The sequence below is a fragment of the Anopheles merus genome, chromosome 3R (genome assembly GCF_017562075.2).
Source record: "Anopheles merus strain MAF chromosome 3R, AmerM5.1, whole genome shotgun sequence".
Lineage (NCBI taxonomy): Eukaryota > Metazoa > Arthropoda > Insecta > Diptera > Culicidae > Anopheles > Anopheles merus.
The window spans coordinates 33,292,145-33,315,811 of NC_054084.1; the positions used below are offsets into that span (position 1 = coordinate 33,292,145).

General features: G+C 47.4%; 2 protein-coding genes across 2 annotated transcripts in view; both read left to right on the plus strand.

Moving 5' to 3' along the window:
* The first annotated feature begins 748 nt into the window (after positions 1-748).
* On the plus strand, positions 749-8,320 carry LOC121596556 (ATP-binding cassette sub-family G member 4). The gene is made up of 8 exons (XM_041921605.1): positions 749-1,658; positions 5,446-5,753; positions 5,820-5,965; positions 6,050-6,288; positions 6,363-6,776; positions 6,921-7,177; positions 7,287-7,492; positions 7,569-8,320. The coding sequence occupies exons 1-8, from the start codon at positions 1,397-1,399 to the stop codon at positions 7,708-7,710; spliced, it is 1,974 nt and encodes a 657-aa protein (XP_041777539.1). The 5' UTR covers positions 749-1,396; the 3' UTR covers positions 7,711-8,320.
* A 5,451-nt stretch (positions 8,321-13,771) lies between these two features.
* The window catches only part of LOC121595625 (ABC transporter G family member 33-like), a 35,061-nt gene continuing 25,165 nt past the window's right edge, over positions 13,772-23,667 (plus strand). Inside the window, exons 1-2 of the mRNA XM_041919716.1 lie at positions 13,772-13,898; positions 19,122-19,711. Of these exons, the coding sequence (XP_041775650.1) occupies positions 19,366-19,711 (346 nt within the window). The 5' untranslated portion in view covers positions 13,772-13,898; positions 19,122-19,365. The remainder of the gene's footprint in view (positions 13,899-19,121; positions 19,712-23,667) is intronic.

The window sequence follows — 23,667 nt, forward strand, 5'->3', positions numbered from 1 at the left end:
GTTGCGTGATCGTTACAGTATGGCGCTAGAAATACGAAGGCAACAAAAAACGCATCCAAGAAAGAAGCTGGCGGCGGAGCTCGCGTTATGAGTCAGCGAAGTTGGTACGAATTGGTAATCGTATTTATTGCCAATCGCGCCTTGCGTTAACAAAGCCTTTATTGGGCTTCCCCGGGTGTAGTGTTTGGCAAAGAAAATCAAAACGTCATTGCGTTTTGGTGAGGCGGAGGGGGAGAGAAATAATCGAACGGAATTCGTTTGGGCGGATTAACGCGATTCCGTCCAAGGTCTTGGTGAGGTACGTTTAATTCCGAATGCCTTCAAAACTGTTATCAGCACAAATCGAACTAGCAGTGATAAGAAGCGTTGAAGGTCCCTCCCCCCTAGTACAAGAAATGCCCCAAAACGGATCCGGCAAGATAACCGCCAGTGCCGCCGTGTGGGTGCGTAATTCGCCTTCGCCGTAAGCTCCATCATCTCACAAGACACAAGTTACGGATGGGAAAGGGGTAAAAGAAAGAAGAGCTCCCTACGTTGCAATACTCCCAAATCGAACCGTTATCAGCCCATCAGCTGGGGCCAGCCGATGCGATTCAACGTTCCGTCTCGCTCGTCCATTCTATCGGTTTGCAGCCGCGGTTCCCACTGCCCCGCGCACTACACCCGCGAGGAGAGTACGCTAACGGAGAGCCAACTAACAAAGACATATGCGCACATGTGTGTGGCCGTCTCTGTCGCGGCGCGGATTTGTTCGCGATACTGCGCGATGACGATCGCGCAACGGGCTGTGCTGCTGACTTGCGATTGCGTTCGCTCAGCAGTTCAGTAGTACTTGGTCGCTGGATCGGGTTAGAAGCAGAAGTTCTCGGTGCGCACCCGTCCCATCCGTCCGTCCGAAAGACGCATCGTCGTTGGTGGGGTTCGTTGTCTGTGTCTCTACGGCAGTTTTGTGTGTGCGCGCGCACGAAGTGTTTGTGTGAGTGAGTGTTGCTGAAGTACTCTCTACCTCTCTCTCTATCTCTCTCTCTTGCCTACCCTATCGGGTCCTGCGAAAGCTTAGTGTTGGTTCGATTTGTACGTTTCGTTTATCGGGCAAGTTACTAAGGAGCGCGAAGGTAGAGTGCCAGTTAACGCCCAGTGTCAGAAGTTCACTGGACGTCGGTCAGAGTGAACGTGATCGCGGGTGGCGTTCGTCGCGGAGGATGCAACAGTGACTCAGAAAGCAGTTCGTTTGTACCGTTCAAGTGTTCCTAAAGCAAAATAAGTGAAGGTGACAGCAAGCGCCTTAGGCAACAAACCCCTCTTGCGTGTGGGTTTTGTGTGTGTTTGTGTGTTTCTTGGCGACTTTAAATCAAATTCCCGTGTAGTGTGTGAACCAACTAGCACCTCCAGCACCATGGACATCCTGCAGCAGGAGGTGCGCGGTATCGCGCTGGCCAACCTGTCCGAGGTCCAGTCGGGCCCAGTGTACAACCAAACGACGGTGCCCCTGAATCGCAAGGACTCGCGCAACATGGACCAGGCAGTGATACGGAATAACACGGCCAACGCGGTGTCGAACCACGAGCTGCGGCCGTTCCAAAACTTGCCAGCCCGCGAACCCGTCGACATCCAGTTCAAAGACGTGTCGTACTGCGTCAGCCTCGGGTTTCGCAAAGGTAAGCACAATCCCGCAGGGCTCGCAATATTCCAGTTCCAGCTGGGCTGAAAGCACACACACACACACACAAACGTGATCAATGGTTGTTTGAAGTGGTGCAAAAAAAACGATGATAAAAAAACCATGCTGGGTTGGCGTGAAGGGGGCCACCCTTTGTGCTGATGGGCGTAAAAAAAGGCGGAGGACGATCACCTTCGGTTCGCCGATGCATTCGCGCACGGGTTTGAGTGCAATTTTTATTGGTGTGTTTTAGTTTTTGTTTGTTTGTTTGCTGGTTGGTTACCGCTGGTGCTCTTGTTCTCCCTTTTCCCAGAGCACCTCGATCGTTGGGGTGATAATTTTCCTTTGTGCACGTGTCTGTGTGAGTGTAGCATTGCAACAAAGACCGCGGCCGGAAGATGCACTAGTCTGATAATTGGATTATTGTATTCATTTCTTTTTTTTGTGCTGTGTGGGTTGGTTTTAAAATGGATCATCTTGAGCGAAGGCTAGCCTGAGGGTTAGGTTGAGATAGGTCAGGATGCATTGGATGGGGTGGATGTTTTTTTCTTCTTTCAGTTTGCGCATTTGCACCCCCAGCAACACAAAGTAAAGATGTCATTCGTTGCGGGGAAGAAACAGAAAAAAACAGCGCTAAGCCAACGTGCAACCTATTTGCATTCATTAGCAACGCTGTCTCGTAAAGCGGGGATTGTAAAAATTAGAAGAAAAAGAGGGAACGACACCCCAACGATCGCATGATTAAAGATGCTTCTGAGAAGATGATGTGATCGATTTCGCTTTCAAGGTGTAATGTTTACAGCGCTTCAGGAAGGATAGAGCAGTAAAAATCCATTTTAATTTAAATCTAACAAAAGATCATCTTTTCAATGTCCTCGAGGACTTGAAAAAAAAAACCTTGAAGATAGATGACAAAAATATACAATCAGCATCCGTTGGCGCCACAACAACATCAACAACTCGCAAAGATGCAAAGCAAGTTTCCTCTGGTTGGGTTATTATTTCAAACTTCTAGCCCGTGTGCTTTGTAAACAGCTACTGTGAGCGTCGTTTAAAGCTCAGAGAAGACGAACCTTTCCAGATGATTCAGCGAAAATAGCTGAAAGTGTCCAAGTGATACAGACAAATGAAGAAATCTTCAACAAAAAGTGCGTTCATTCTACGTCCTATCAATGTGTAGCACACGTTTCGATAGACAATTTGAACAGGTGTATAATTAAACCGCTTCTAGAAGCAACCTCCCCACCGCCACGATAATGTCACCTTCCAATCGCTGTTCCAAAGTTCATTTCCTGTCTCTCTGGTACAGCACGTTTCGATCTGGGCTCACCGAACGTGATTCATTCACCACCGTGCCGCATCATCCTCCAAGCGGAGCTTCTTAATATTCAAATCACCCACCCGGCTAATCATGTTTGTCTAACGGCGTTTGTAGTTCACCTTTTGCAGAACAACAAACGGGCGGTGCGTGATCGGTGTGCGTCTTTCGGTGCTCTGTTCTGTTCACCTCAGCGCAGCTTGGAAGCGCCACAACGGCACTGCCCGATCGTGTCCTTGAGGTGTCAGGCGGAGCGCCTGTTGCATGATCGAAGAAAGACGAGACCGCGGACACCGATCGGTACACAAAGACGCCCTGCTGCGAGAAGTGATGTACAGAAGAAAGAAAGAAAGTGTGATGATAAGGTCCGAGAGCGTGCGATGTCGTTAGCTGATTGTCGGGTGTCAAATGATTGAAAAACGCGCTGTTGTCGATTTCACGATCGAATGATCGTGCGTTGGTCAACGGGCAGGGAGAAAAAAAAAATACATCAAAACACACGCTCGCGTCGTCTATCAGTAATGCAACAGCCTGGGACAGTGTACAGAGCTAACCGGCAAACTTGTACACCACGGTCAACTGGTTCGCTGATTTGACGTAGTGTGACGATCGTCAAAGCCGCTAATTTCTCACCGCTCTGTTGCCAGTTGGAAGCAAACCCGGCCACTTCCTCGTCGTTTGAATGCGCCGTCTGTGTCTCTCTTTGCTCAGTGACTCACGTGTGCGTGTGCGGCGAGACCCTTCGCAGTACACGCGTCCATGAGCTGCAGCGAGAGGCTCGTTGTTTGTTAGCTTGACTGGGGGGAGCCGGTTTTTTTTGTTCCAGTCGCAGTCGTAGCTGCAACTGCGTTGTCCTTTAACATTTTGTCCTGTGCCAGAGCGAGCGTCGCACATGAACTTGAACTCGGCAGCGTTAGGAGTGGCGTTTGATGCACGACGAAGACAAATGATTGTTTCACGTGCGCGGCGTGCACTGCAATCGAGAGCGCCCGAGCTAATGATTGGGACCGGAGAGCAAGAGTTGGAGCAAGTTGAAAACAGGTATTTAGAGCCTCGGTGACTGAAACCTCACCTCGAGAATTTTAATAAGGCTGTGGAGCTTGGTGGTCTAGATTGTGCTCCAAGAGATTGTTTACCACCTGTAGCAGGGAGTAACAAATATCGTAAAGCGTATCATATTCTTTTGAAGTTGAAGCTTTTCCTATTGCCCTAGAAGCTCCACCAGGCACTCCAAACTCGCATAATCAACCTGTTAAAGCGGGCCGGCACTTGAGGATCGACCTTTGGCCAGCCAATTGTCGTCTCCAAGCGATTGGTCATTTTGTGCTCTCTTATCGTACACATCGGGCCGGATAAGAGAACGCCATTATTTTGCGACACCTGCTGATAACTGTGTTACATGACGACCGCTGAGGACCGTACGGCATCCGTAATCCTTCCTGGCCCTCTTCAGAAGTCGTCGTAATCACGGGAGCCTACGGGGAACGTTGTTTTGAACGCTTTCTAGGTATGCAAGGCACCTTTTGTGGGGTGCAGGGTTTAGCTAAGATGGGGGAAGGGTCGCTTGTATATGGTTGACGCTGAGTCCCTTCGTGAGCGGGAATGCTTATCATGCGTTTTGCTTACGTCAAAGGGCTGTTGGCTTTGGAATCAGGAACGACTGTACGCTAATGCTTGTAGATGAAATCTCGCATGAAAATACTATAAGTACGATCGACACTCGATTGGGAAGACACAAAACAAGACAACAAGTGGGTTATCAAAAAAACGCTCATAAATAAGATGCCCCGAGCGTTTACCGGTCGGGATCTGGATTGTCAACTTCCTTTCGCTTTTTCTGTTGTACTCGCAGCGGAAAAAAAGAAACACATACGGAGCAAAAACATCCTCTCGTGGACTTGGAACGGACTGGACTTAGAACGTCGTTTATTAGCCGTACTTTGCCCGGCCCAGACAAGGATGTTGTTCTAAAATGATACATACACAAAAAAAGGGGTGGCATAAACACGGACACCACCGATCGTGAGGATTGATCGCTTGGAGAGGCGTTGATAGAATTAATGTTTCCATTTTCCAATTGTACACAAATACACACTATGCACTCAACACACTCAGACACCTTGCCCTGCGGTGCTTATCGGCGACTTCCTTACGCAAAGGGAAGGAACCCGGTCGGGGAAGCTGGGAGCCCTAGAAGTTTGCTGATAAGATATCGATTGCTGATATTTTGTCACGGATCGTGGCATTTTTTGTGTGAATTTTTAAACAAGGCCTTCGTAAATGCGTCTGAGTGTGTATGTGTAAAAACAGTCATCAAAATAAGAAGGCAGCTTGTGTGTAAATTCTACGGTCTAGTGACGGCTCGTGGCTCAAGGTTAATTAGGATGATGGAGGGATGGTAGTTCGGGATCTTATACAATCACACACGACCATCGTATTAACTCATCGAATCACATTCTCATTTCAGGTCAGAAGGAGATCCTGCACAACGTGAATGGCAAATTCCCAGGCTCGCAGCTGATCGCCATCATGGGCCCGTCCGGTGCGGGTAAGTCGACGCTACTGGACGTCCTGTCCGGCTACCGACGGACGGGCGTCGAGGGCGCAGTGTACGTGAACGGACGCATCCGCAACCTGAACAGCTTCCGGCGGATGACCTGCTACATTACGCAGGACGATCGCTTGCAGACGCTGCTGACCGTGGTGGAGAACATGCGCATTGCGGCGGATTTGAAGCTGGGGCCAGAGGTGTCACGCCACGAGAAGGAGTCCATTGTAAGTCGAAGAAATGTTGGATTGATTTAAAGATGGATCTTTATAGAATAATTATCTGATTTGTAGGTTGAAGATATCTTGACGGTGCTGGGACTGTACAATCATCAGTTCACCATTACGAAGCTGCTGTCGGGCGGACAGCGGAAACGGCTGTCGATCGCACTGGAGCTCATCAACAACCCTACGATCATGTTCCTGGATGAGCCCACGACGTAAGTAGAGTGCCTTTGAGGATTGCTGGAATTTCTTTGTGATGCCTCTATAAACATCGTCACATCTCTCACACACACTTTCAGCGGGTTGGATAGCTCCTCGTGCAACCAGGTGGTGGATCTGCTGAAGCAGCTCGCCAAACAGGGCCGCACGATCATCTGCACCATCCATCAACCGTCCGCCAAGCTGTTCCAGGAGTTCGACCAGGTGTACGTACTGTCGAACGGGGAGTGCATGTACCAGGGCTGCACCAACAGCCTGGTGCCGTTCCTGCAGTCCGTCGATATGCCCTGCCCGGTGTATCACAATCCTGCCGATTACGGTAAGCATGACTGCTACCCACTGTCTGGGTATATTTGACGCATGTATACTGATCTTGCAACTTCCCCAACACAGTGATTGAGCTAGCCTGCGGTGAGTACGGCGAGGAACGCATCCAGCGCATGGTGATGGAGATGGGCAACGGTGAATGTACGGAATGGTTCACCGACAAGCGGAAGCTACTGAAGCCGGAGCAGCTACGCCAGAAGTACCCGCTGAAGAAGATCATCGAACAGAACGAGGACCTGACCGCCACGTCCCAGGTCCACCAGCTGCAGGTCCTGATCAAGCGCGGCATTATCAAGGCGAAGCGGGACGCTACCCTTACTCATCTGCGGATCGGCGTGAACATCATCATCGCGGCCATGCTGGGCTTCCTGTTCATTGACGCCGGCAACGAGGGTTCGCGCGTACTCGACAACTACAATCTGCTGTTCTCGATCCTGATGCACCACATGATGGCCACGATGATGCTGACCGTGCTGACATGTAAGTTGTACAAACAATCCTGACAGGCGTCTTTCCCGTTTTGCGAGCCGTTTGTCGGCAGGCCGTCTGCGTCGGCTGCCGTGTCGGGCCATTGAACAGTTGCGTTACTCTTTTTACTCATTTATCAACTCCCGTTCTCCTCAGTCCCCACCGAGATGGGCGTCATACTCAAGGAACACTTCAATCGGTGGTACACGCTCAAGTGTTACTACCTCTCCGTTTCCATCATCGATCTGCCGCTGTCCGTGTTCTGCTGTCTGATCTTCACCATCATCATCTACTTGATGAGCGGGCAGCCGATGGAGTGGTTCCGTTTCGGCATGTTTTTCACCATCAGCCTGCTGATCGTGCTGATAGCGCAGAGCATCGGGTTGACGATCGGAGCCTGGTTTAACGTGGTGGTGAGTAATTGAGACTGACCTGTCCGTCTTTTGTTTCGCTTATCTGGCCAGGGGCGGCTCAGCGCAACTCATACCATTGACTCTCCTATTTCTATGTATGTACGCGTAGAATGGTACGTTCCTCGGACCGGTGCTAACGATCCCGATGATGATGTTCGCCGGTTTCGGTGTGACGCTGCGCGATCTACCGAGCTACCTGAAATGGGGCAGTCACATCTCTTATCTGCGCTACGGGTTAGAGGGCTACGTGAATGCAATCTATGGCGAAAATCGGGAAACGCTTGACTGCGAGCTGAAGCCGTACTGCCATTACAGGTGAGTGACCGTGTAGTAAAGCCCTTCACATTGCCTCGGCCGGCGATACTAAATACCCTGCCCCTTCTCCACACAGATATCCTGCCAAGTTCCTGTCGGAGATCTCGATGGAAGGTGATCAGTTCTGGAAGGACGTGTACGCGCTCTGTGCCACGTTGCTGCTGGTGCGTGTGTGCTGCTACTTCTGCCTCCGGTGGAAGGTCATTTCGGTGCGGTAAATTGTTCTAGAAGTAGTTCGCTTAAAAGCCAGGGGAAGCTGCCCGCAGGAGCGCTGTGCTGATGTCGTGATGCAAAATCGCTAGCCAATTGTGGTGAATAGCAATTAAATGAATGTGATTTTCTGTTAATGCCTCTGTTATCAGACGCCTGAAGACCCCAAATCGGTTCGTTACCACGTGACGAGCGCGAAAACGAAGCCAAAAAAATGGGTTGCCAAATGATTCCGTTTCAAATTCGATCCAAATTCCAAGCAAGGAAAAAACCTTATCGCGGTGCAAGGAATGCGCCCCGCGATAAGCAATACCGCAGTGCATTTCTACTGTACATATAATGCGCCAGAGGGAGAGCTAGAGATATGTGTATGTGTTTTTTTTTTCATTATTTTATATGAACCACCGTGCTGTAGAATTATTTTTAGCGTAGTTTGTGGTTACAGAAAAAATGAAAACAAAACAACAAAACCAAGCGCCATTTCGTTCTGCAGATTTCGTGAAGGTGTTCTAGGTGTAAGACATTATGCAATATCCCGTAGTGAGTAGTGCTGCTGCTACCCGTTAGTCATTCAGAGAGATAGTCAATAAAATGTTACACCAACTTTTTAAAACGTAACTGCCGTGAGTTTTTTGCATTTTAATTTCTTCCTCCTGATAATCGTCACGTGCGCCGCTTGATTGATGAGTTAATTGCTATCGTCGTGCTCGTTCCGGGGGTCTGTATTTAAGCATGTTTCAATATTAGCGAGCACATCAAATTGGCCATTTTCGATTCCGTGACGATTGGTTCGGTGGTGCAATTATCGATCGACACCGATGCTTTTTGTGTTACATTGTAGGCATGTGTAATGATGCATGCACGAGGGCAGTTAACAACATGTAATCAAGCAATTACGTTGAACGGTTTGACATGATGTACGATTTTTTAACACTTTAGATGTGCATGGAATCCATTTTTGAAGCAATTTGGGTCCCTATTTAATTTAAATATTGAATTCAAAGATAAAAAGAATTGCTATGGTATATCTTTCAATGCTGGTTAAATCCAATAGAAAAGCCCAAAAAAGTAGTTTAAATCGTGTAATAAATTTTTTCCGTGTTATTTTCATAACTAAATTCAATGCAGGTTGATTTTCATAAGTAAATCATTTTATACATATTTTTTATATACAAAATCGCTTATAATAATTTAACGCTATTATACGGTAACTTCAGCAATAACACAGTGAAGACAACAACCTAGGCGTCAAATTTAACGAAAGTACGCTACTTGACGAATGATTGTATTTTGAGCATGTAATGCTGGTTTGCATAACTTAAGGGGCAAAAGAAATCGAAACTTAAATGCATAATGATCAAAACACTTCACAAAAAAGGACAACATTTTATTTTGTTTTGTACAACGATTAGAAATATTTCTGCTTTAATAAAAAAAGTGAAATTAATAAATGTTAATTGTATTAATAAACACCGTATTCAATCGACAATAACGAAGCTGTTGTAGAAGAACTAGAAGAACAAAGAAGTGTGTTGTTTTTGAAAAGACACTGATTAAACAAAACAAAAACAGGATATTTACGCAAACCGGTACTCCATCGCCTCCGCCAAAATTCTTTTAATTATGTTTAATTTCGCAACGCGCTCTTGAGCTGTCCATGCTACATGGAATATCGCTCAATCATGTCAACCTGTGTTCGCCTCTAATCCCCCAAGGACGTACGCTTAATACGGCAAGGACAGCGCGGCCCGTTCCTCATTAGATGGAGCTGTTCCGCCATAAACCAAACTACACGGCGCTCATGCTCAAGCTCACTCCAGCCACGCGGGGGGATAAGACAACCGAGCCACGAACAATGCCCACATGCACTAACTAACGGCAAATGTGATAAGTTCATCGTGATCATGTCACGCTCGGTCTGCCCGCTCCACCGGGAGGCATGCATGGCACATCGCTTTCGTTACACAGCGCGCGCGCATATACAGCAGGTTGTGCACTGTGACACACTAATTGCTGCTAATGGGGAGGTTAAACGCAGCGAATCGGTAGTCATTCTTTTGTGCTGCGAGATATCTGTGATGGGGCGAGTGAGTGTTTCCTCTTTTTACGCGATAGTGTACGACGTCGCAAGCGGATTTCGTAAATAACGTTAGGATTTATTCCACAATCAGAACTTGGAAGTTTATCCCTGGCAATAATAGGCGGATTGTATTGTTTTTATTATAATAAAAGAAAACCATTGCAAATGCAACTCTCCTGTACCATGAAACAATGAGAGTGAGTAACTCAAGAGAATGATTCAACGCTTTCTTGTGCAGCCTCGTCCACCAGAATTCCTACCGATCGCACTGAAAGCCTCACCAGATAAAGCAAAAAGGGCGTAAAAGAGTGTGACAATACAAACTAAAATCAATTGTAACGATGAAACAATTTGACCATTCGCACAGCAAATTGAATGCCTCGACGCAATAATGATAGACACTGTTAATTATCAAACCTTGGACTGGTGGAATCTCAAATTTCGAAAAACAACCGATCCTCAATTAAAAATCGATTAAGACTTTCCTCCCCATCGGATAGAGCAAATATATGTTTGGGTAGGCATTTGTGGCTAATGCCTGCTTATTAAAGCTATAATTAGATGTTATAAGATCAGCGACATTGCAAAATCCAAACATTCGTCCGTCGAAGTCCAATGTCTACACCGCGGAACAGAGGCAGACAACGAGCAAAGCTCAAAGCGATAGCAAATACCCTTAACTATCAACAGATTCGTCAGAAATAACCAGTAGGAAATGATTTATGTCTCGGGTACTCTTACCCGTCGCAGTCTATCGTGCCGGTTCCGTTAATGTCGGAACCTGACCTTGAACGATAAGAATTCGGAGGCCTTTCCGCAAAAGGAAGGTTTCCCGAAGCCGACTCCTTAGTAACTTAACACGATTTTTTAAACCCATTCATAGCTCCAAAAGCTTCAATGTGCGTACGCGTTATCTCGGTCCTAGCTCGTCAATCCATGGCTTAAAACCGGCGCGTCTTATCACTGACTCACGATAAACCGGGTGCATTGGAGCTGCAAAATAAAAAAGTGCAACGGTCTGGAGGCACGGTATCATCCGTCGCGGATCGAGCCCAAAACCATTATCAAAAAAAGCCAGGTGCACCGTTGCCTTCCCGAATCCAAGCTGAAAATCAAGTTCCTTATCTATTGCAGCGGTATGAGCTTGGCCGATTCTTTGACATTGTGGTGACGTCCTGTACGTGTGCCATTGGAGCACGAGCTTGAACGCGTCCGCGTTTAATGACAAGGTGCGCGTAGATAGCGTAGATGGAACGGTGGCAGCGAGAAGCGAGATAGAACGGTGCACTAGTCTATCGACTATGGTTGCTGAAGCTGAAGGTAACTCACGTCACGAGCTGGAGGGCGTTCGCGGATCCGCTAGTTTGCAGTGCGGTGCTTTGTTTACTACTTCACTTCACTCCGCCGCTGTGACACACTTGCCGAATGCTCGGTGATGCTGATGTCCCTGGATAGGGGAAAAGAACGACGCCTTCCAGCCACAATATAGGTCGTCAGGGTGGAAACGGAGAACCACTTATCCTATTAGTAACCGAGCTCGGGTCAGCCCCGGTGGGGAACCGCTCAGGTGAGTCAGTTTTCTTGCATCAATCATCAAGAACACGGTACCTCCCCCCGCTGTAGTTCCTTGGATCATCGATAAAGCCAATCGATCCGGTACGGTTGATTACGGTGGCGCCCACTTTATGTTTCGCATTTAAAACAAGGGGTTTTAATTAATCAAAATCCCAATCTGGTCGAGTTCTCATCGGAACTGGTGTTGCATATGGTGAGCAAATCATGTTCGCTTTACCCCCCCCCCCCCCCTTCCCTCAAACTAGATCAAACTAGATGCACAAATAGTGCGTCCGCAGCGGGAAAAGGGTTTTGACCGTACACGCGCCCTTCGATCGATCCACTGACCATGAACTGTCGATAGAGCGACAGAGAGGCAGAGACAGGGAGAGAGAGCTAGAGAGCAAGTGGATGAGAGTGAATTTCGCACTAACACAATTCTTTGATGCAACTGCCATGAGCTTATCAACTGACCGCCGCTGCCGACCCAACTCACAGGCTCCGTTGCACAATCGACGGTTGCGTCGGGAAGCAGCAGGAAATCGTTCGAATGTCATGTGTCAAGTGCAAAAGCTGGGAAAAAAGATGCTGCAAAGTTCACGCAAAGGGAATCTCCGACTCGTACGACGGCAAACCGATGTCGATGATCGTGCCGAAGGAGAGAGTGCGCACAGGATGGTTTTGGTAAACAAAAGCCTCCCTCCTATCGAGCCACTGAACTGTGCTCAAGATTCACGGTTACGATGATCGTGGCAAATGATTCATATTATTTTCGGGGAGCGTATAAAAAGGGCTCCAAAACGCGCGACCCTCAATTGTGAGAGACATTGTAGTGAGAGAAAGAACGAGAGAACAATGCTGAGAAAGTTGCCCATCCGCCCGGCGCGATCTCCAGAAAGGGCAGCAAACGACCTTCTGGGGTAACGTTCCCTTGAAACCGTTGGCATAATTATTTTGGGGGTTTATTTACACATATATATTTCTGTGCATATGTATGCGTACTGTTGTGCGTATACAGCACCACACAAACTGCTTCGAAAAATAATTGCAAACCGGACGAAACCGTTGCTTTTTTTTCTCTTCGCTTAAACCTTGCACCAATTGCACCAGTCACTTGTCACGGGCGGGTGTTGCCTTATGCCAGAGGGGTAGGGAGGGGGAGGGGAATTTTTAAAATTTTTATCTTTCGAAAGTAAAAGAAGAAAACAAAAGTTCGGGCGAGCTGTACCACATATGTGCTGCATTCTTCGATGCAGTTTGCCGTTGCGACGCGCGGGTGCTCGCTTTTCTCACGGTGTCTTTTGGCTCACGCTCACGCCAGTGGCATTGAGGAAGGGTCGGTTCGGCATCGTGAATCGATGTTCGTGTGTGTGTGTGTGTATGTGTGTGTGCTAAGGTTTTCCGTTCGGCTGTTCCGTCGGAGTGCTTCACCAACAGCGGCCGTGAGGAACATTGGGAACGGAGACAGATGGACAGAAATTTATTGTAGTTCTAAATAAATGAATGAAATTCAGCCAATTTCTACCAGCGTTTAAAACCGATGTGACATTCTATGAATAAAAAAATAACTACAGTGTCGAGCAGTAGCCTTAATAAGTGAAAAAGAAGCAACAGACAAGTAAATATCATAACTTGATTTTTTTTAAATAAAGTAACGTAGATATGTATATAATTTTCATATTATAAATTATAGATGAAAAGCATTTTTTGCCATTCTTTGCAAAGGCCACCCAAAACAAGTATGGAACATCAAATAATCAATCAACCAATGTAACAAAAATAGGATCAAATTGATTTATTTCTGCACGTTTTAACACTGCTTCATTGTATTTAATGGCAATATAGGCTGATTTAAAAGCTCTTTAACATTCGCTTTTCATTCAAAAAATGCATCACAAAGGGTCTTTTTTCAGAGTTTATTCGTGTGCAAGGGCTTTCAAGGTATAAGAACATCTGTAGAACTTGGGCTCGCTTAGGTATAACACTCCAGAGCAGTATTAAAGAGTGATAGTATGTTTTGTTTATTGAGATTTTGAGTCTTGCGACTACATTCATCTCTTTGCAGGTGATAAAGATGGCTTAAAATTGAGCTGATTTCGTAATTACATTTTGTTAAATAGGTCAGTTTCTTTCCCAAAATGCCAAGAGATTATTTTTGTGCTGTGTGTTATAGGATAGATCGTCGATAATGGCTACATTCTAGAGCACTCATGTTCAGTTGAGCCATCATAAAACAGCAGGATAAATTGAAACTAATAAAAAGCCCAAAACATCCCCAAAGCACGTAATAAATTTATTTATTTATTTTTTAATGAAACCTTTCTACGCAATTTTGACCATTCGCTGGCACCCACCGTGCAGGCACGACCACGCGCCAGCAGCATCGCTATATACCCGCCGTTCGTAATCGCGGGTTCAGTTTTCTCCGAGCCGCGACCGCGCTTGAACCAAACAACAAGGCAGGCGACGACTCTCCGTCCGTCTCCCTTTACTCGCCCATTTACTGGTAGATCGTGCCGGTCTACCAACAACAAGTGTTGTTTTTGGGAGAAATTAGAAAAGGTTTGTGTTAGAAGTGTCTGCCGTGCTCGGTGTTTGTGTGCTTAGAGAAGTGTTTTCGCTCAGACAAGTGTTCCGTGCGGATCGGGCTGGTCGATTGATTAGATTGGTGACGGTGGCGTGTGTTGTGTTGTGTGTGTATGATGCACGACGGAGGAAAAGCCGCGTGTGTCTAGTGTAGATGGGTCGATGGGAGGGCAAAACCTTAGGCACTGACCGGAACTGAAGTGTTTGTTTAGGTGCGCCGTGTTCTTGTTGGTTTTTAAAATCGATTTTCGATACTCTAGCCTTTCAGTGTGTTTCTAAGTGTGTGCGTGTGTGCCAGTTCTACGTGAGTGTCGGTTGGCGAGATGCCAACTGCACCACCGCCCGCGAACGGTCGAACCATCCAAACCCTTTGGAGCAATGAACCAAACGCACCTTCGATATTTCTAGACGATGACGATGACCTGCCTCAAAGTGTTTTGGGATGAACATCACACACACATTGGTCATTCCTTCCACCCCCCCCCCCCCCCTTTTGTGCAACAAACCACCCCCAAAGTGTGCGTCATTTAGTGAAAAGAATTATGATGAAATCTGGCACGATTTCCGCGACACAAAGATGAGTCGAGCCGAGCTCCGTGGGCACGACAACGGAATGGCAAATTGCGCACACTATTTGTATGCGCTTCCGCGTGCTGCAATAAAACGGTCCTCCCCCCGTGCGCACATTGCGGTGGTGCGATAGGGTGGCCACGGGGTTCTAGGGGGATCTCTGTTTACATTTCCTACGACGACGACGCCGCGCTGCGATAAGAGAAGCGCAACCACAGCGAACAAACGATAACAACCGACGAAGAGCAGCGAGTCGATCAATTCCCCGCGTGGCCTGCTGCTGCTGCTGCTGCTGCTACCCGACCGAAGGGAGTCACGCGTTGCATGACTCGTCGCTGTTGTTGTTGTTGATTTCGGTTCGAGGTTGATTTTGTACAAAAGTTGAACATTGTTGCACAAAACTATTTTTGGTGGCAACGTCAAGCAACGTCATCGTTGACAGGAGCACCGAGCGACCGTTTAAATCTTTTCCGGGAGTAATTAAACTTTGACACTGTCGGTGCCACTACACTACCAGTACAGCTGCGAAGTGGGCTTGACAGCACCGACCGACGTGTCTGACGAAACCCTTCAGAACGCTTACCGCACCAAACTGGGCGGACAATTGTGTTATGATAATGATTCGAACGCGTTCGATTTGTACGGTGGTCGATTTACGAAAAGAAAAGTACTGTGCTTGCATAAAATCCGTTCACTAATACTACCCAGACGGCGTCCAATCGACACTGTAGGGTAGATGGGTGCAGCGAGGCATTTTGCCATGGTAAACCGGGTTCGTGTTTTGGTGGGGAAGCAACGGAAAGCATCGGCACGATCGGGGTGAAACCCTCCACCGGACACGTGAAGGATAACATAAACATTCGCCCAATGCTGCACCGTACACGATGCACCGTTGCAACTCGGTAGCAGTTGTAAAAGTAGCAAAACAAACCACCCCGTCATTGAGCGCGATGTCGGTCGGCGGAGGTTCGTCTCTTGCTGTTGTTCTCTCGTGCACTTTATCGCTCTGTATGGTGGGTGCAGGTTATTGCGTTGAGTTAGGCTCATCCACAAACAAAATGAGTGCACTTTCTATTGCACTGAACGGAAGCTCAGAGAGTGAAGATGACGGATGACACATATTCCTGGTAAAGAGCTTATCAGGGTGACCATGACACTGAAGCGGTTGCTTGCGGGAAGCTTGTTTGACAAGCCTGTAGGTCTTCATCCTGTCGGCCATGTGCTTTGCTTTGTATTTGACACACCAAAAGCAGATTGGAACATTCCTCTCGGTGGCCCATAATTTGTTGTTAGTCATCGTCGAGCTGCGCAATTATCTACCCATATAGTTCCAACACCAAGAACGAGTTTCGCAAAGACGCGATTGAACAGAAAAAAGCCAGATGTTTTTGTATGGCGCCTGACTGACTCCATCTTGTTTATCTGCTCGAATTTATCTCAGGCTGAAGAATTTAAGACGCAACCCGCGCTGTGGTAGGTGCCGTCTACTGCCGGAGTGTAATTAAATTGTTCTAGACGGGGCTGATGTAGTTTGGGATGGGAATGGGATGCAAAAAAGAAGCACGCTCCGAAATGGTATGCATTAAGGTAGCATCATGGTCATAAGCATTTGCCCTTGCCTGCGTGCCCGCTCGCTCCCAAGCGGTTTGATGAACATTACTTTTAATGCCCATTCGGGTGCTCTAGCAAAAGCGCCTTCTACATTAAGGCATCTTAGTAATATTCTAACGCGTGTAAGAACACGGCACGTCGAAGGGTAGAGTCTGTACCCTTGAGGGGGTCGAACACGCAAAGGTCGGTGTATTGGGAGCTTCATAGCAAATGCACATCTTTGCCGAGAAGCGAGAGAGACATTCATTGGGCGTAGAATTAATATTCCAATCACGCATTGCACCGTGCAGTGCATCCTCCAAAAGACTGTGAGCCGTTCGGATCCAGCGACCTCCTGGAAAGGGCGTACACAAAAGAGGGGATAAAACTAAGCCGTAATAATTCACCATGTGTCACCAGTGTGCCGGTTGAGGTTTAATTTCCGTTTCATTTTTTCGTTTCATTCGAGTGGGAGCGAGGAAGTCGGCGACAGTGACGGAACCTTCAGGCGCGTGACATGAGAGTGAAAAATGTTGTTAAACCGATCATCGTTTTTGCAGTTGAAGTTCCCCGTAGTCTAGGCGGCGAAGATGATCAATTGGATCGGTTATTGAGCGGCAAAAGATTAATGAATTCTTGCCGTCACTCGCCATAAAGCGCCACGTGTGGCAAGAGGCCCTTCGCATCGGTGTCATTTCTACCGGCGGTCGCGCCGTCGATAGTGATTGACGGTGTCTTGTTTTTTGCCGGCACTTTACGGTGAACTTTAGCTTTCCACCCGTGCCGTGTGCTCTCGAATGCAAATTGCAAACTGTGGCTTTAAACCGGCCAGGTTGGTTGATGTCGGAAGGTTTACGGAACAGTCGTATGATGGATGGAAGGTTAGTAGTCGCTTAGAATCCGGAAAGCAGACGCCTGGCAGCTTGGAAGCGATACACGTACGATCATCTGCTTGTGTCGTGATTAGGGACCGAAACCTCCGGGACCGTACGTTCCATAGTTCGCAGACACGCACACACCCATAATCGTCCGAAGAGGCGTCGGCTGTTGTCAGCTGCCTGCCCTTTTGCAGGTGATGGTGATAAGCGAGTCCAGCGAGTCGATTGAACCACGAGCCGTCTACAGCGTCTCTCTCGCTGTTTTGTGTTCTGTTTCTTTTTTTCTTTCTTCTCGGCTAACGAAAGTGAATCATTATCAAAATGGTTCATGCTGGTTTGTGCCGACTTTGACCGGAACCGGCAAAGGAACTTCCCCATCTGTGTGGGGTACGCTTGCTCTATGATAAGCAAATTTGGTTAATAGGTTGCTTTTGAGGCTATAACGGTGTCGTTGGTAATTGTGTAATAGGCTGACACGGGATTTCAGGGTAATTGGTGCATGGACAATGCACATCCGACTCGATCGAGATAGAGAGTGTCTCGAGAGCGAGTCGATCCAAGCTAGAGGTTGGTTGTTTAATGATAGAAAAATATAACAGGCAATGAGTGTATATCTTGCCTGATGCATCTGAAAACAAGATGGTAGTTCACGCTGGGGTATTTTGTTGAGCGGGAATGTTGTAGACGATACAAAAATAAACGACTAAAGCGATCGTATAGGGTTCTATAAAGATGAGGCATGTTGGTACTTGAGACGTTAAATGTAGTATGGAAATAGGCTCTCAATCAGTGGGAGATCTGGCAACGATTGGAAATTTGCTGCTGCGAGGATTATCTCAGCAGGGTGATTAAAGACTTGTCCACAGATGGAACTACCCTGGTTTAGAAGAAAATCCCAATCCCTTCTTCGTTCGACGTGTCTGATTCATTGTGTAATGTTGATACTATCCAACATCACTAGCGTTGACGAGACAATTAGATCATTACCGCCCTTAATTCCTAAGGAACTAACTGGTAATTATATTTTCCTCTTTATTTGCCTCTCCTCCACCAACGAACCAACGATCGAAAGGTCGATCGCGTGGCGGTGATGAACTATGAGTAATAGATCTGTCGCGATGCATAAATTATCCCCAACTCCAACACACTGGTAGCAGCTCTCCACTATCAAAGATTGTACCGGCTTTAGGATACGTTACAGATGGCGATAGCAAGGTCGATCGTTTAGCAAACATTATTAGCCGTGATGAGTATCACATTTTCACTGTTCACTGTGCTGTGCGTAGCTGGGCTAGAATTCGCATAACAAACTGGTCGTGTTTTGCATTCCGCGTACTTCCTTGTTTAGTGCGTGGAGTGGGATTTCGTTCACTCCGATCGTAGGACACAGCAAGATACGCACGATGGGTAAAATGTTAGAAATGATCATGTTTTGTTACGTTACGCTCCACTAACGCTCCAATTGACGTGCGGTGAGATCGAGAGTGTGAGATTAGCGCGAAAAACCTGCGCGTACATGCCGCCATTTTATCGGGCCAGCAAATTAATGCCCGCAATTGTATTCAAACGAGATGCTGGGATGCGATAGAACGGCTGCTGCTGCGTTAATCTCGCTGTTCGATGTGAAGCACTGCGGGTTTAGGTTCGGATTCGTTCTGAGCGTTGGAAAGAGTTCCGTCTCACGTGCGCAATTTCTCACTCAGTTGTTCGGTAGACCGCTGACGTGGAGTACTAGCGTGCCTAGGACGTTGCGGTAGTCAGTTGCCGGCTTCAGGGGCAGTACACAGCACACGCCGGAGAACCGTTCTGGCACGATAACGTCGTCGCCGTTTGGGAGGCATTCAGTCGAGGTAACCTTTGGGATGTTAGGGATGTAAGGGATCTGGCAGTTGTTTTCGTTTCGTGTGGTCTTTGTTTGTAAATAAGGTGCAGCTGGTGTCGGTAAGATTAGAATCAATCGCAAAATGAGGGGAAGCACCCGCGGAGCCGGCCAGCTGCACCGAAATTGGGTCAGAAGAGTGCCAGTACCCAAGGTGCACTTACCGAGTGAGGATCGGGGAAAAGTGTGAATATTTTCTAAAGATGAACTCTTTGGTTTCGAGGATTTGTTAGTTAAAAGGGTTATTATCAATTTCTTATATTTCTTTTACAACTGTTACAGTTTTTTGAAGATCTTGAGTGAATGTGCGTAACAAAAAGCTTTTATAGAGGAGTGACATAAGGCTACACTGACGTATTCGAATCGTTTCGGACATTGGCTTTTGTAGCAATCATCTCGTGCCAATACTCTGTGCGAAAAACCTTGAAAACGCAAATTGCCAATAAAAAGAAGAACCCAACACCCACGCCAGGTGAAAGTGTGCACTAGGGAGAAATACTTCCGATACGTTCCGAATGTGCCGAAGATGAACGTCCAGCAGAGTGAAGTGCGCAATCCTAGACCCACGAACAACGTCAGCAATCCGACTGCAGCCATGGCGGCGACGGCACTGGCAATTACGACGACCGCCAACACCACCAGCTCATCCGGTGCGTTCGGCTGCTGCCCGACGGCCAACGGTGAAAGCTCCTCGATCGACGACTCGATCGAGCTGAACGACAGCCAGGAGGGCGGCAACAACAACACGCTGTACCATAATGGGCTGCTCGAGAAGCAGGACTATCACTTCCCGAAGCGGCCGCCGGTCGATATCGTGTTTCGCGACATTCGCTACGATGTCAAGCGTTTCAACATTGCCAAGGCAAAGTTCGGTAAGTATGTTTGGGGGGAGTTTCGGACACGGACGGGTTGGGATTTTATGTGCGTAGGTCTGCGAGGGATTAAGAAGACGGTGTCTCGCAACGGACTTACCTCGACCTTAGGCGGTTTTGGCATCAATGCGTGGTCCATGGTCAAATATTCTGTTGACACTTCGTACCGTTAGGTGTTGCATGTGGACTGGGGGGTAGTCTGGACGCATGCCCGGTTTCGAAAACCTGTATCAATTTGGTCAATCGCGCTGCAAAGTCGTTAGTCCAGTGGATCAAATTCCCACAGCACTGGTGCGCCTTAAACGAGTTTGCTTCCAGTTAATCTTAATTTGCGTCAGCCAGGTTGTTTTTTTTTGGAAAACCTTGCTTGTCTTCTGAAAACAAAGCAAAGTGGACCTTCTTCTCCCTTTCGAATCTGTTGCTAAAGCAGCTGGAAACCAACTTTGGAGTGGATTTCATGGTGAGAAACTGATCCAGCGACTTCAAACGATAGGCAAATTCGATTGAAAGCGTTTGCCAACTGTCTGATAGCACCGAGGAGCTAAGGTTTCGTGCATTTAAATTCGGAACAGCACTTTAATGATGAACCTTTTCAACCGGCATGATACAATCTAAGCTGAAATGCCCTTCCAAATACCATTTCATGGAGTCTGTACGGACGAGCAGCCACGCAAACAGTGTTATGCATTATTTATTTCTACCTTGCTTGCGGTGGGCTGAGTTTGAAAATCACCGCTTTGATGAGGTAGCGCACCCGGCGAAGCATATCCGCTAATTACGATTATCAACCCAGTCAATGATTACGATTACGCCGTGGCGAGAATAAAAGTGTTCTAAATGATAAATGCGGAGTGGTCTCTGCAATCGGCAGCGAAGTGGAATAAAATAAATACTAAGTATACTATTACTTGACCAGTCATTAGCACAGTAAAGCGTTGTAGTAACCCTCGTGCCGCTGTAACATCAGAAGCTTAACATCATCATAACCGGTCACGAACGCTGCTACCAAGATAGTTGGGTGCTGTAACAGGCTTGCGGGAATGGATTGAAAACAAATAAATCCCTCTAATGAATGGCATAAGATTAGGCGTTAATGACCGCTGCATTCGTTGTCGTGCAGTTCATTTACACCGCCACAGCCGGTGGGATCTCTGAAGCTGGACGAGAGGCAGTAAGGAATATTCAAATGTTCTTACCCATTACTTTCAAAGGGATGGTTTACTGGTTCAAAGCCACCAAGGAGTTGGCATTATTAGCATAGCCCCATGGTGTTGATGGAGTGATGATGAGTATTAGCATTCCGGTTTGTTGGCACAGTTATGCAGGCAATCTTCCCGTCAGTGGGGCTGGTTTTATAGCGTGTGCACTTGAGGCATTTCGCACGTGAGCGTGGATTCCCTCGTGATCTGTCGATCGATCGCAGTGGTTTCCGGTGAGAATTTCCTCTGGTCACTTTTTGCAATGCTGTTCGGGTGACTTTTGCTGGGGATTACAGCATTCCAGTGCAAAGAAAAGGCTTTAAGTCGTGATGTTAGAATAACATGAATTTCCACTGAAAACCTGACAGTTCGTATGAAATCCCTGATTGTAAAATCCAGTATTTCAGATTGGAGAGGGTTTTTTCGGACCAGAGGGGCAAACATGTTCTGCACTTGAAGGAGTTTTCACAAATGCACTTATTAGAGAGTGTTTACGTGTCAAATGGTTGGGATATAAGAAAAATTGTATTGCTGAATAAGCAAGTTAATCCTTCTATTTTTGTATGAAACGATATCTTCCAACACGAAACACTTCAATAATTGAGGCAAGTAGCGCTACAAAAGTACAGGACAGCAGGAAACTGCATCACACAAGGACGTCCTACTTCCGATGAGCCCACCGCGCACTGGGCGTAATGCAGGCGAAGGTGTCAAGGTGGTTATGTCGGTTAGGTGGTCAGGTTAGTGCCTAACTATGCCTGCGGGCAGATTTCATTCTAATGAGAACCGTACGCTGTAACGTGAGCCAAGAACGTTTGGACCAAGACACAGACACATACTTACTCTCTACCTGAAGTACGGAATATGTTCTAAGTCTTGTTGATTGCTTCATCGATGTACGAGGGTTGTTCTAACAGAACACACAAACCGAAACGCCCTCACGTAGCAAAAGTGGCCTCGTTTCTTTTTTTTGCGCAATCTTTTCTTCTCTCTTTATCTCTGGTCTGGTCTGGTCGGTATCACACACAGCGCCATAAAAAAACCAACTTGCCAATCCAAGGTGGTCCAGTCGATGCAATCAGAACGGATGTGTGTGAGCACATAGTGCGAGGAGTGTGCGGCTGGCGCCTTCAAACACGATGTATAAACATTTCGAGGTGAATTGCTTCGTGCGATGGACGATCATTAGAGCGTGGTTAGGGCCTGGGTTAGTAGTGGTGGTGGCAGTACATTCATAAAAAAAGCTCTTCCAGTGTTGCCAGTGTGTTACGCACGCACGAAGGGCGGTTATGTGTGGTTGCATAGCTCTCCAACGAGCTCTCAATGTTGCGCTGTCGCCCACCCCCTTTATGTGTGCATAGCGATCGATAATTATAGAGCATGCGTCCCTTAGCTAGCCTGGTGCATACAGCCGTGACTGCGCCGGCTTACTCCAAAGATGTGGTACTGGACCATGCAAAAGAACCCGTTGTGCGTTAGAGAAATCAGTGAGAGTGATAAAATGCGCATTGCTTTGGCTGATAATTAAAGACCAGCGGTTGTGGAATGGTTCCCAGTACGTTGCTCTACAACAGCTATCCTTCTCCAAAACCTCAGAAATTGCGATCGCAAATCGATGCTAATTATGGAATCGAGATCCGCCCTAGTTGCGTAATGTGTTGCAAAGGACGCAGCCATGGATAATCGTTTGCTTCCTGAGAGTTGAGTGTTACCTACCATATGTTTTGATCGTTTGCAAAATAAAAACAAAAACCCCCGTTCATCGATACCAACCGGGAAAAATGCCCCAATATAAACCCAAACGGTTTGATGTTCTGTAACGAGAAAGAAGAATCAGCAGACCAGAATACATTAACCTCCCATCGTCGTGTCCGATGACTTTTCGTATTTTTCGGTGCAAATTTAAACCCTATCAATATTCAGCACCCCGAAGCAAACCGGTTCCGAGCAAGAAGGAGGACACCGTAGAATCCAGGGCTGCCAGTTTGGTCCGAAAGAGCATCGAAATCCACCGAAAGCCGCTCCACGCTCCTAATAACGATCACACACATATGCAAATCTTCCACCCAATCTTTGGAAACAGTCATCCACTTTTGTGAACCTTTTTTTGTGTGAAATGTGTTTGCTGGGGTGAAGGAAAATTGAACAACAAGCTATAAAGCCACACGTTTTCGGTAGGGGAGCCCGGGTTGCACAATCGATCGTCCCCGAGGGTCGGTCCACCATCGAATAGTTTCCAGTCATTATTTATGATGGCTTTTGAAGCGAACGGTGCATTTGGTAACAATTTGCAAACGGTCAATCGGTGCGAGCTCTTGACCTAAAAACGCCAGAATTTCCATCGGTTCGTTTCGAGTTGGAGCTGCCGACCCAGCCGACCCCCGGCAACTTCGCCGTGGAGCAAACCGCACGCAGGCACGTGCGCAAAGCGTAGAATCATTACGCGGAGCGCTGCGGACGCATCTTCCACTTTCCAAGTGAATGCATTCCACCTGGTATGGTGTCTCTCTTTCTCTTTCTCGGTTGCGTTGCAGAGGTCGCCTGTTTGCCAAGCGAGCCTCGAGAGCTTGGTGCATGTGCGTTAGATGAGGTAATGCAGGTGATTATCCACATAAATCTCGTACCAGTGCGAGTGAAGGCTTATCAATGTGCGTACGGTGGAATATGGCATGGAGTAGAAACAGGGGCTCCTCGCCTGCTGTTTTTGCATACCGAACGCACCTTGACGTAACTCAATCCACGCGCTCCGATGGGAGG